Here is a 14,036-nt window from a genome sequence, read left to right on the forward strand (position 1 = left end):
TTGTCATTAGCACAACATCGCCGTCCCTCTCACTTATGAAAACATCCGTGCAGATACCTTATAGGTGTTTAAACCCCATTTCTTCACTGCTTCATATTTTTCCACAGCCACACCACGCGTTGCCTCTTCTGCTGTCATCGAGCTGCTGCTGGTGCTGTGTTGCATGTTGGGACCTGAAACATACAAGTAGACATGGATAGTAAACAACAAACAGAAGCTAAACTTTCAAGAAGATGAGCTCGATCTCGGGTAAGATATGCCTGACCAGACATCTCCGACTCCTCGATGCAAGAAGCATTTGAAAACAATTAAAGATACCCACAACCAGCCCCTAAATGACAGAATGAATTAGGAGCAAAGGAAACAGTAATTTGATGATGATCTTTAAGCAGATGAAAAGATAAATTCCACAAGACCTTTATAGTGGCAACTATCTAAATAATCACATCTGTGGTCAGATGTGACCAATATTAAACATGTTGACCTACATTCAAAATGCTATTTGTGGCTACAATTAAAACTGCACATGTAACTGTACACACAATCACCATGGCGATGCACGGTGGTGGCAGGATTATGCTGTGTGGCCTTTCTCCAAGGAGAGTAAAGCTGCCAAAAATGGTATTAAACTCAGTCTCTAAATAAGTAAAGCTGACAGAGAGACTTAACTAAAGTGGCACTAAAAGTGGCTTGCATTTGCTAAATACAAATGCAAGCCACACTATTCAGACTTTATTTACAGAAAAGTTTGAAACAAAAACATTAAACTCCCTCATAAAATGTTTCTAAAATCTGATAAAATACACTTATGTTTTTGGTCATTATGTGACAAAATGTGAAAAATGCCTGGAGGTACGAACACTGCGAGGCAAAAAGAAGGCAACATAAAATAAAAGCCAGAAAGGAGAAAAACTAAAATTATGGCACCACATGTAGAAGACAGCAAATGCATGTGTAGGAGGCAAATTTGAAAAGACAGTGAAGGACAAGCAGAAGCCAGAAGAACAAAGATAAAAAGACAACATCTATTGCATAACAGTCGGTGAACAATGCAGACGTGAGCGAATATGTGGAAGACTGAGTTAAGGCTATACAGGATGAAGACTTGGATAATTAACAATAACTGAATATGACACAGAAATAAATACAATATTACTTTTGTCAATATTTTTACATTTTATATGATAGTGTGATGGTTGAGTTGCTTTCAGTTGCGAACAATTCATATCTGAACAAAACTCTGGTGAAGAGTCAAAAAGCCTTGAAGGTCACCCACCGGAAACACTTCAGCTTTATTTCATAGCCTTAACTCGAAGGACGTGGTAAGTAGTGAAACACAGGTTAAAAACAGTCGGTTAAATTATCTACATATTGACATGGTTGTTTGCATCTCCCCTCATACGTCCCGTTTTCTTTGAAATGGACAAAAGTCAAGTCAGGTTAAAATCCAAAGTTATGTATTAGTCATTTTATTTTTCTGTTAAAGTATCCTGTACCATTCACCTTTAGAAACTCAGGAAAAAGAAAGCAGGTAAGAATGCCTTTATTAAACCCCTCTCCAGTAAGGCAGAAGTGCAGAACAGGAACATCCCCCAACAGTTTAAAACAAATCACCCACACCGCAAAGAGAGCATATTTCCAAAATGAGTAATTTTCACGAAAGAACGATTGGAAATATATACAGAAATAAAATAAAATTAAATACACCTTAAATTTGATCCACTTCAAAGAAAGCATTGGAAATTTGTTCAGAACCACTACAAACTCCTAAATGTTATTTTTTTTTTTAGGTTACATTTTGGAAAGAAGCTCTTGATTACAAATAATAATTAAACCTAGGCCACCTAATCCTGTTACAGGGATCCTTTTGTTAAACTCAGGATTGTAGGACACAGCAGGGCCTGAGAAAAAGAAATAATAAATAATATCACACCAAAATAAAAAAATAGTGGCATGACTGTAAAAAATTTTAGTCAAATAGCAAATGCCTCATCGGTGAATACCAGGAGTCAAGTGCTGATCGTGATCAACAGTATTTTTAACAATGAGCTTAAGGATAAGGTTCTTAAAACTAAGCCTATAAGTTAGTTTTTAACTTTGCAAATTTTTTTCAATTCCCTACTATTGTGATTTAATCTCATATCTCAATTTTAAACATAAGCTATTGGAAAATACATAAATAACAGAATTCACAGGGAATACTGACTCGGACACATAAGGAAGCCCAACTCAGGAAGGACTGAAGCAGTACCTTTAATAGAGCCGGTGGGAATGATCCCCTCAGCTGTTCCTCCATAACCTCCAGAAACGATGCTCGTCTCGTTGAGGTTGGGACCTGATACCATCACCTGCTGTAGATCCTGCACAGGTGATAACCACAACAGGAATAGAATAAAAACAAACATGTTGGGTATGGACATACAGACATTATAACTTCAGTGTTAATATTAGATTGCTGGACATACAAAGTAAAAGTCTATCCTCGACTGGGACAAATAGTACTATGGTAAGAAGCCAAAAGGGAAAATTAAAAGGGAAAAAAAGGCTTAAAACACAGTAGTGCTGGTCAAATGTGTGTTCATTTTAACATATTTCACTTTACCAGTTGGTATTACGTATTAAAGTAGGAGGTGAAAGAAACATTTGTTATGGACAGATTCACTTTTAGGCAAAACACCAGACTGATATGAATCTATTCAAATAAATCCTCTTATTTTACTTCAACACAATGATAACTACAACTATAAATCTTTCAGTAAATGTGGTTTACAACAACCTTAAAATGATTTCAAGACTGACACCGTTTCTGAAAAGCAACAAGCTGATTTACTAATATAGCTACATGTGATGAAAGATTTTTTTTTTTTTTTACAATGTATATTTTTCAACCTTTGTCCACAAGACGCACCACCATGAATGTTTTAGAAGTCTCACTGCTTCAGCACACCTCTAGTGATGGCTGACTAACAGGCTTTTGCTGAACTAAAATCCTCTGCATCAGGTGTCTTAAACAAGGTAAACATCTAAAACATGCAGGGCAGAGTGTCGTGTTCATTACCACAGCAGGGAGACGCTGATAAGACTCCGATAAGACATATAAAAGCCTTTTCCTAGAGTTTGTTTTTATAAGGAAAATACAGAAAATAGCTCCGGATTGTGGAAGCCATTTCCTTTTAGTAGACAAATACAAAAAGTATGATTAAGACTAATGACAGGAAGTGAAAATAAAAGAGGGTGTGGGGCATTTTACCCTATTTGAAGTCAAACATATCAAGTACATTTAACATAATTTTCAATTTGTGAAGACAGAGCTCTAACCCCATAAAGTTCCTTCTTACCTTAAAAACACATTTGAAACAATAAAAGGAATGACATCACAATGTAAGAGGAGTGAAACAAACATAAAAACACAGGTTTGGTAGAAGACAATGTTTAGAAGAATACTATATTCTGCTCGTCAATGCCAACCTGCAAGAGATTATTAAAAAAAAGAAAATCGCCCACAGGCATCACCAAAAAGCACACACAGCATGTAGGTCAAATGAGCCCATTCTAAACAATCCAGATTAAATAACTTTGAGTTAACAAGAAGCTGTTTATTAATGCGAGTCAGTCGCCCCGAAACATTTAACAGACTCCTAGCAACTGTTAGTATGAAACACAGCACATAAGTTTCCCATTAAAGCCTGATATGACATGGAGAGAGAGAGAAAACAACCCACTGAAACCACTGAACAGAACAACACCGACACCACAAACGCAAATGCACGAATGGCCTGCTCACCCTGGTGCCTCTGGAGCTCCCTACCTTCTCATCTAAGCTCCACTGCAGCTTTGCAGCCTGCACAGAGATGGAAGGGTGGGGGGTGGGGTCGACAAACACAACAACAATTTTTAAAAAAATAACAGAAGGAGAGACAAAATTAAAAACTCATAATTCAAATGATGAAACAACATGTACAACAAAAGGCTACTGTAACAGAAACAGACAGGAGTGATGACGCAAGATGCACACTAGAGAGGAAGGACATCATCACTCACTCATTGTTTGGCTCGCTGATTTTAAAGCATGAGTTGATTTGCAATCAGACCGATTTCACAATTATTTCATCACGGCAAATTAAATGAAAAGCAAACACAAATGTGGGAATAAAACTTATAGATACACAACAAATGACAAACATTCAAACAAAACAAAATAAAAACATTTAGAGTGATTAACATAACAGGCACGACTGTGGACGGTAACTGATTTTCTCCTCACATCCCGCTGAGACACGGGCTTCATCCACAGCACCGCAGCATTGTGTGAGAATTCATAGTCCCAACTAGGGATGCACAATAATATACAGCTGCACATGATTATGTCAGTTAAGTTGAATTTACATCAACCTTATGCCTCTCTGTCTGTCATAATGTCTCCAGTACTCTCTGTGCGATTAGGAACTATTATCTATCAGGTGGGGAAGAAGTGAGTCTTTATCCAATATACTACCATATTTTCCGCACACCGGATTATAAGGCGCACCTTCAACAAATGGCCTATTTTAAAACTTTTTTCATATATATATGGCGCACCGCATAATAAGGCGCATAGAATAGACGCTTCAGTTTGGGTTGCCGTACTCTATTATTACACATCTACATTTTTAAGAAATGGTCCCCGAGTACTTTATGTAGTAGTCTGCCCCAGTCCAACACAGACCAACCGATACGCTGCCGCCGCAGTCTCTGTCTCTCATCCCCCCTCCCCTCAAACTTTATTAACAAACCAGCGTTCTGACAACTATCCCAGCATGCACCGAGCACTTCTTCTTCTACGGGGGAAAATGAAGTCAGCGGCTGCTTACCGTAGTTGCTAGACTTGTCGTGGCTCAATATCGGTCCATATATAAGGCGCACCGGATAATAAGGCGCACTGTCGACTTTTGAGGAAATTGAAGGTTTTTAGGTGCGCCTTATAGTGCAGAAAATACGGTACATTATTTATGAATACATTTGACACTCGAGATAAAATGATCAACTGGATACATCTCTTTGCTATATGAATCTTGCACACACTAGTAATGCAATAACAATACATTTTGAAGCCCTAATCCTAACCACACTAATCATGTTGATGGCCTTGACCTCTGTCATAAAAATGTCTATGTTTTCAAATGTTAGGAAAATCCTATGTACCAGGCTTTTTTATTAAACAGATACTCTATCCTAACAAGGAATAATATTTATTTAGTGACAAAAACCTTCAACTAACCTTCAACGGGTGAACTATGCCATAAAAAGATCAACAGTCCCCTTCAAATGTGATTATTTTTTAAATAATATATGGCCCACTTCAAAACAAAAAGAGAACAAGATAGTGAGCAATTATCTGTCTTGTAAAGCAGTAAATGATGAATGTCATTATTTTCAGTTTGGTTTTATTTAGAGTTTTTCAGTTTGTTCAGTGTAACAGAGAGATAGAGACAACACTAGAAGTCCAGGACGTTTTGGAGAAATCACTCTTCTATTTTACTAATATATGTTTTGTCAATTCATGTTATCCATGAATTCACCTTAATTTAGACAAAAATTTGTTTTTAATAACTTTTTCCAAGAACTAAACAAAACAGGCATTGTGCAAATTGTACTGCWATCGGTAATACCATCTTTAACAGACTGATAACATATGAAGGCTCTGAAGAGGCTAAATAATGCAAAGAGTCAAAGTAAAACCTCTCAACATTGCCAAAAAAATTCAAGTATAAAACTTAACATTCAAAGGCAAATACAGGTTCCATTACAATAAACAATCCTGAGTTACTGAATGAAAACTTCCTGATAGCATGGCGGCTAGCTGATTACTGCTAGTTCTTATTGGCTGTTTCTGACTGAGCGGAGTAATTATGCAGAACAGGGAGGAGATCGATTATTTTTTTAGAGATTATCTCATGTTAGGACAGCGAAAGTTTTAATACGTATGTAAAATAATTTTTTTTAGGTTAGATGCTGCAGCTTTAAGCAGAGGTTCGGTGTGAGAGTCACTACCAGGTGGAGCAGAAGCGGCGCTCCGTCTGTGAAATGTTACTACCTGTAGCGCGTAGCAGCGGTTCAACAGCGAGAGCAGAACCAGCGTCTTACATCGCAGCTCGAAGACTTAAATAATTTTGCGGGTTATTTGTTTAGCTTTCTGACCGTCATGTTAATCTGGGTGAGTGTAGCTGTGCGCCGCTTTACCTGCTATCTAATCCTCCATATGTCTTTTTTACTGCAGTGAGCCTCGATGTAGCCAAACTCCGTCAAGTATGGCATTGTTTTCATGTCGTATTAGCTTCGTTGTGTTGATGCATTTTGACGTGCTTCAATTTTCCGCCGCAACACGCAAACTTCCCCATTCACTCAGTGCGTTATAGTTCCACATCGCTTAGGATTTGTTGCTGTGCGTTTGCGCAGTGTGAAGGAAAGAGGAGACCAGCTGCACAGGCAGGCTGCGAAATGAGATGCAGGTGATCGGTATCGGCAACAAGAGCCAATGATCGCCGATCACCGATCATGCACTTTTTCACGAAAATCGGCCAATTATGATCGGTGACCGATCGATCAGCACACCTCTAGTAACCATGATAGGCTAAAATCTATTTCAGCGGGTCAGTGCTTTATAAAATCAGTAATCAAAAATGTGCTGTTATTTGAACAGATAACAGAAATAACACAGCTTGCAGTCCCTGACAAATACTTCTGAAAACATTTGATTTCTCTAAAGCAGAGTGCAATTATTTTAAGAAGCAAAACAAGAACTTTATATTTTGTTTTACAGCACTAACCAATGTTGCGGCATCTGCTCAACGTGGGTGAAAAATGACATGCATGGCTTTCTCACTGCACATTTGCAGTGCGGTGTTTGCTCGAAATAAATGACAGAGCATAAAGAGGAGAAACTCTTCAGTGACTCATCTATTAGCTAACGTTTTGTTCATCACTGTCCAAGCAACAGAACTGACCAATAATAGGCTGCTTTCCATGTAGACCCCCGGTCCCTCCATTTGTTGCCTTAGTGCTTGGCCAGGGAGCTCCTTGGCAGTCAGCCCCTTCTCCATCAAGCTGACAGTCACCACCCCTGTTCTGACACATGCACCATCTGAAACCAATTGCGGCTCTCTATTCTGCCAATCTTAATGTTTCTGTGCATGACCGACACAGGCAGCTTCAGCTTCACACTAGTGCTGCACGACAGTTCCCAATCTGATTGTAGAGAGCTGTCACCCAAGGACAAAGCCCTGCTAGTTTCAAGTTGCATGGTTGCTATGACAGCTGCTCGACAGACAGAAGAGTTGAACACCTCTCTTAAATAAACACATGAGAATGAGCTGGCAACCCAAACCTGTTGAATATTTGACTTACTATTGGACAATACCAAGAAACAGGAACCCTTTTACAACTTGAGCGAAGGCATACAATTGGTGAGCAAATAATAACTAACTGTAAAAGCTTCCTCCAGGATCTTTGTTCCGTTTGCCCAACAAGGCGTTCCTAGGGATGTCGGAAAATCAACAACCCTTTTCCAGTCTGAGACCTTGAAAGTGACGTCTTTCCCTATAAAGGTTTTTGTTACGGCTGTATTAATGTGGTTTATATCAGAATGTAAGAAAATGATTCAATAGCAAAAGTAAAAGGAATGCGGGGTGTTTTCTGAGAAACATACATTGTACGTCTTTGAAGACAGCTGTCAAAATAAATAAAGCCCCTTTTGACTTTCTGAAAACATATTCAAAAATAAGATAAAGGTTTGATATCAGAACAGAAGAGTAACATTCTGTAACAGAATTGGCTCCTTAAACACACCAGAGACGAAAGTGTAATCCTATACACAAGCTTACAAGAGTTGTTTGAAAGAGCAAGGGGTTACCAAGGAGACAGCTGGACTACAGCGCCTGATTTCCACTACCTGATCTCCCTCTCCTGTGGACAAGCAGGCTATCCACTACAACACAATGCTATGTGGACAGAAATACAAAAGTCACAAATACAAGTCAACAATATATGTTCAGGGTCTAAAACGATAATAAATCTGAAATGAGTAAACGAATAAAAGAGTGGGGGTTAGAAAACATAACTAGATGACTGCAAAGTAACTTGCAGCTTCTAAGAGGAGTCGTTTTGGTACATGTTTTCACAGATTGTGGGGTGAATGGCATGAACAGAACAATCCCACTCAGCTAATCATGTGACAGCTGGGAACACAACCCAAATCCATAATCCTGAACCACTAACGGGAAAAAAAAATCCTTAAAAACGACAACAAATGAAAAAAATAAGTTCAATAAACAATGATAGCATGTAATGAGAGCTAAACTTAAATCAAAATAAGTTAAAATGACTTTTCAAATGTTGACAGAATGCGTAGAACGACAAATGAAGTTTTGTTTTTTGTGTGCTCAGTGTTAGTTGACTTCCTCAGCTGAATATTGGATGCGTTTTAGTTGCTCTACACATGAGCTTTACGCAAGAACCGCAGCGACGAAATCTTCACATCTGGAAATGTCAAAATCTATACCACTCCCCTTTATAACTCACGCTGAAAAACTAAAAACAACATTCCATGAAACTGGATCAGGATATTCCATGAGAGCAATTAATTTATACCATATAAAACAACATCCAAAAAATCATCAGGCAGTACATAAAATATGAAGCAAGTCCTGCACATACAAACTGTGTTGTGTTTGCTGTATTTTGAGTAAAAGGTTGCAAACTGTGTTTTGTTGGCTCTGCAGTGCCATTTCAAAATGTCACATGAACATCGTCAGCCAAGTGTCACCCACCTGTTCAAGGCTGTCGTCTTCTGCTAATGCCCCCGTGTCGCCATTACTGTTAATAGGAATCTCCATTGTGGCTGCTTTACTCATAACACTGTCCGTCATAATGCACTCTGTCTGCAAGACAGAAAGAGGAAAGGGAGGATGAACAATTAAAAGGCAGGCCTAACCGCAGCCTGGAAGAGGATAGACCGCAGAACTTAGTTAAAACAGCCAAATCAATGAAGCAGATGGGAATATAATTACCACTAACAGCGGAGGTGGATTTCAAAGAGCAAGGCTGCTGCTCAGAATAAAAACAACACACCTATTAAAGCCCCCCACCTCCTCTATATGCACACAGACAAAGAGGCAATGAGCTGCTCAAGTGAAGTGGCCACTCTTACTCTAAAACTCAATCATGCTTGGGTTACCAGCACTTACTCCCCCCAGAAAAACAGCCTTGACAAAAAAGGGAAAGGTTTATGTCAACATTCTTAAGTTATCTTAAGAGATCAAACTCATTTGGATTTATATATTACACATGAAAGCATGACCAAATACTCAGCAAAAGATACTGTAGATACAGTAACAGTGCATCTATTTTTAGTTTTTCTTTAGTTGATCTGGAAAACATCAAGGCTGAAGAGAAGCCATATGAGGAATCCAAGCAAATGCCAATAGAAACTGTTGCAAGATATTTCTAAATAACTTGTGTGCTACTACTAAGATTATTCACTACAACTTAATGTGCTGCACATTTTTCAATACAATGATGGGCAAAACCCAAAATTTTGCAGCTCTTCTGCTTCATCAGTGCTGACTGGTTACGAGTCAAAGGATGACACTATGTTCATGTCACAAAGACAACAACACACATCAATGTGGGAGCTTTTGCTGAGAGAAGAAATTTCTGTACCTCATGCTTTACTTTTCGGTATTATTCCATGTTATATATTAACATATGGCTTTATTTTTTTTGCATGCATGTACTGGGTGGATTATTAAGGAAATCTGGTGACAATTTCATGCCATGTGCACCTTTAGAAATATAAATTTGGAAAATTCTTGATTCGTTAAGTACTTGTTTTAACTTTCTGTTAAATAAAAACGTACATGGTTTGAAATAGACTATTAGATTACAACAATTACAATCGGTAGAGCGTCTGCAGTTTGGTACACAATAATTGCTTCCAATTATATTTTGACAAAGCATTTAAGAAGACCGAGTCATCAAAGGAGCAGTGGAAAACTAGTTCATAATGCAAAGATGACAGTCCGAACCATGTTAACAGTGTGTGGGGTTTTCAAACATCAGGACGCCAGATTATTTTCATGTTTGTCATCAAATATCAGAAAAAGCATTATTTGTGTGTGTGTGCGTGTGTTGTGCATTCAGCTTCCAATGAATTGCCGCATGTTTAACAGGTTTCTACAAGTTTGACCACTCGCTAAAAACGGCTCTACAGGAGCAGCCTGGAAGTATAGATAAAACACTGCTGAAGGAATGTAACCTGCTTGTTTACACTGCCTCTGACTTCACTTAACAGGCTTTTCCACAGCAAGGACTCACTTAGATATGGACAAGGTCTGATGACTTTACATATCAACTACAGAACAGTATCTATTAAAACAATACGCACACTAGGAACTTTGAGAGATAACTGCCGATTTGAATCTATGGCCTATTGGTTTGCATAGATGCATTTATAAATGAGTTAAATGAATGCCTGAATGAATCCGTGAATTAGATAAGCTGGGACTCAAGATAATCAGACATTAGGAGAGAAAAACATGAAAATTGTTGTAGACATGGGTTAAAACCATATCTACAACTCTTTACATTATTAAAAAAAATACATTTACATGTGAGCTGAGCTGCTGCACGTAAGTCAGGTAGAAAGTGGGAACTAGGATGGGAACTGAAGCATGGCAAGCATTACTGAGACCTGGCAGGTGCAGCAGAACAGGTGCAAAGGTCTCACCCTCATTCGCACAGAAAAGTAGCAATCCTATTTCAATATGCACATAACAATAAGAACAACGACAGCTTGATTGATAGGAACCTGCTACAAGTGTGTGAGTGACATTTAAGTCTTTTCCTTAAAAGCCACGTTTTCAGTTGAACATCACGTATGTAGCTGTTACTGAGAAGCTGGCTAAAGTGGTTAGAGAAAACAATCTAAATCCCAAGAAACATCTGCTCAACATGTGAGCTTGTGTGCATAAGAATTTCAAAGCTGCATATATTAAAAACGGATAAAATACTGGCATGTCATTTTCAGACAGTTTGACTTACGATGGTGTGCCTCGTCCCTTCGTTGATACAGCGCTCTTCGCAAAGCTAACGCGAAAGCTAATAGCAAGCTAGCTGCAATGCATCCCGTTTCCTGCTAGATTCAGAGCTGAATGTCGTGCGAACTGTCTGTCCTTATGGGAAAAGACAGAGGAAAAACTCCTGCTTAAGAATACCGGAAAAACATTTCAAGGTAATGGTTAACTCTATGATCCGTGTACAGTAGGACTACGTAAATAACCCTGGTGTGTAAAGCCAAGGGAAACGCTTTACGGAACTGCCGACGTGCTTCAAGACAAAGAATGTCTATTTACGACAGGATGAAGTACTCCGATACAATGTCCCAAAATTCAACATAAACCGTGGTTTTCACAAATAATTGATAACTAAAAAGTAATGAATGTCACAAATAAAAACTTTTTTTTCTTAAATATTATTAACATCAGAGAATATGAGAGTTTCTTTAGTCTCTTAAAAGGTTTAGTCAAACTAAAAGCCATTAAAAGTTTTTTTTGAAGCACAAAACTTACTCTGATCTCTGTCGTGTCAGCTCTTCAATGTAGCCTCCTCATAGAGGACAGAATTCCAAGCAAATTCTAGCCATTAAAAATGCGTGAAATTTTAAACAGCGTGAGAGGTTTCTGTTTTTGGTCCAACCTATCTTTGGCATGTGATTTTCTCTATTCAATATGACACGAGCCGCGGCATCTGTCACCAAATCAGTGGCGGCTGGATCTTATTTGTTTGACAGAAAATTATTCATATTCATATTGTACTCTGATTAGTTTGTTTTGGTTGTGAGTGATGGATTTCTTCAGATGGAAATAGTAGCTCAGGGGAAGTGGAGGAGTTTGTTATTTTCACAAATTATACGTCTCCAGGGGCGGAACTATAAGGGGGGCTGGAGGGGGCGGCTGCCCCCCCGAACCAGGCCGGATGGGGGCCCGGGTCTGGAGGTGCCAGGGAGGAAGGAATGGTTTCAAGTCGCTTAAATGTCTGATTATAGACGGAAAAAGTGCGCCCTCACCTGTTGAGGAAGGTGTTTTAAATGTTAAAGTAAACAGTTTCAGTTTCGTCGTCTCCCCCCCGCTTAACAGTTTCCAGCAGCAGATGCACGTAAGGGGCCCGCTGACTTGTTCCGCTAGTGTACGTCTCATAACATAAAATTATGACATGGTGACTTTATTTTAACAAATATGTAAAAATAAGTGTATGTTTTTCTTTTCTCAAGAAAATATTTGTGTACTTGTGTATGTTAGGGGTGCACCAATAAATCTTCCCCAAATCCTTAATTTTGAAGATTGGTGATCCGCCAATAAGGTGATTTCATCCACTGATCAGCAACGATCTAAAAATCAACCGCTTTCCTCTCCTGTTAGAGACGTTTGACTGATAGACCGGCCCACCAGGTCATGTCTCCATGTTTGCAGTTATCAATAGTCACCCCACTGTTGCCAACCCACCAACGTTTTGCTGCATTTAGCAATATTCAGACAAGACAATCAGTATAGGCCAAAATCAGAATTGACAAATCAACTTTTTAGTTTGGCCAGAAATGTGAAATTGACACATTCCTAGTGTAAATGTTTTTATATCTGTCAGAATTAATCAAAATTACTCAATGTTGTTGTTTGTCAAAGAGGTATTAGCAATTGGTGAGACGCTGATGAGCAAGGTGATGTGCTGTAATGTAATTTAGAAGCGTTTTGTAAAAAGTATGTTTACAATATGAAGTGTTTCTGTGTTAAACTTGAGTATCCATTCTCTCTGGGCTTAAACCCTGAACGAAGTCGACTGACACGACGCATATGAAGGTGAAGAAGCAGCTTTGCATTCCACCCAAATGACTCAAGTCCCTTAATGAACTGTATGACTGGGAATCTATGGAAATTTGAGCCTTTTGAAGTTTACACGTGATTGATCATGTCATCAAACCTGGTGCACCAAGAACCTTTGTGAAGCTCAAGAACTGGTCAGAGAACATTTCAAACTCTTGGTAACTGGACCTGAGTTGGATTAACCTTTTTTTTGCAGAACATAAATATAAAATGGACTGTTTTGTTTTATGTTCACAGCGACTAGAGGTAATGAGAGCACACAGTCATGAATCCAGTGTCTTCCACTGTCATTGCCATTAGGCTGCGTTTATGTAGCATTTGATTTTTAACTAAATATTTATACATGTATTTCATAAAAATAGTGCTTGACTTTCGGCATTTATTTTGAAATCATAGTTGGTCCTGTTTACAACTATGATTTCCATGTTCCAAAGGAATTTTTTGTATGTTCCATTTTATAATAATAACTTAACAAAATTGTTTATTTGACTTCCAAGACTAGAGTCAAGTGACTTCCAAGACTAGAGTCAAGACTGTTTTACATTTAATTTATAAATTGAGAATTCATATAGTAAAATGCAATAAATTAGTTGTAATACAGAAGATAAACATTAGCAAGCTCAAGAATATGTTTAGCTCTGAATATATAATAGCAAAGGTTAGTTATAAAGACTAGATGACGTCAATTTATGGTCTTAAGTTGCAAAATAAAGTCTGCAAATTGTTTGTAGAAACTAAGTGTTTTGTGTTCTACAATTACATTTCATGTGGACTTAGAATTTAGTTTTGTTTCAAAATTATGTTAGGAATATATTAAATGCATTAACTTTAATATATTTTACACTATAATTAATATATGGTATAGAATACAGACTTCAATGGTTTGGAAAACAAAAGCATTTGGAAATCCATCCATCCATCCATCCATCCATCCATCCATCCATCCATTTTCTTCCGCTTATCTGGGGTCGGGTCGCGGGGGCAGCAGCTTCAGAAGGGAGGCCCAGACTTCCCTCTCCCCAGCCACTTCTTCCAGCTCCTCCGGGGGAATCCCGGGCGTTCCCAGGCCAGCCGAGAGACGTAATTACTCCAGCGTGTCCTGGGTCTTCCCCGAGGCCTCCTCCC

General features: G+C 38.5%; 1 protein-coding gene across 7 annotated transcripts in view; it reads right to left on the minus strand.

The window, feature by feature from the left end:
• arfip2b (ADP-ribosylation factor interacting protein 2b) overlaps positions 1 to 14,036 on the minus strand; it is a 54,346-nt gene that overhangs the window by 4,810 nt on the left and 35,500 nt on the right. The window contains exons 1-6 of one of the 7 annotated variants that reach the window (XM_008427256.2): positions 11,077 to 11,383; positions 8,805 to 8,915; positions 3,785 to 3,841; positions 2,252 to 2,360; positions 1,845 to 1,901; positions 58 to 173 (exon numbers count right to left, since the gene is read on the minus strand). In XM_008427256.2, the coding sequence (XP_008425478.1) occupies positions 58 to 173; positions 1,845 to 1,901; positions 2,252 to 2,360; positions 3,785 to 3,841; positions 8,805 to 8,903 (438 nt within the window). In that variant the 5' untranslated portion in view covers positions 8,904 to 8,915; positions 11,077 to 11,383. Of the gene's footprint in view, positions 1 to 57; positions 174 to 1,844; positions 1,902 to 2,251; positions 2,361 to 3,784; positions 3,842 to 8,804; positions 8,916 to 11,076; positions 11,384 to 14,036 lie in introns of those variants that run through there. The other 6 variants (XM_008427255.2, XM_008427254.2, XM_008427258.2 and 3 more) reach the window with 6 other exon arrangements.

This window comes from Poecilia reticulata, linkage group LG14 (assembly GCF_000633615.1).
Source record: "Poecilia reticulata strain Guanapo linkage group LG14, Guppy_female_1.0+MT, whole genome shotgun sequence".
NCBI classification, from domain to species: Eukaryota; Metazoa; Chordata; class Actinopteri; order Cyprinodontiformes; family Poeciliidae; genus Poecilia; species Poecilia reticulata.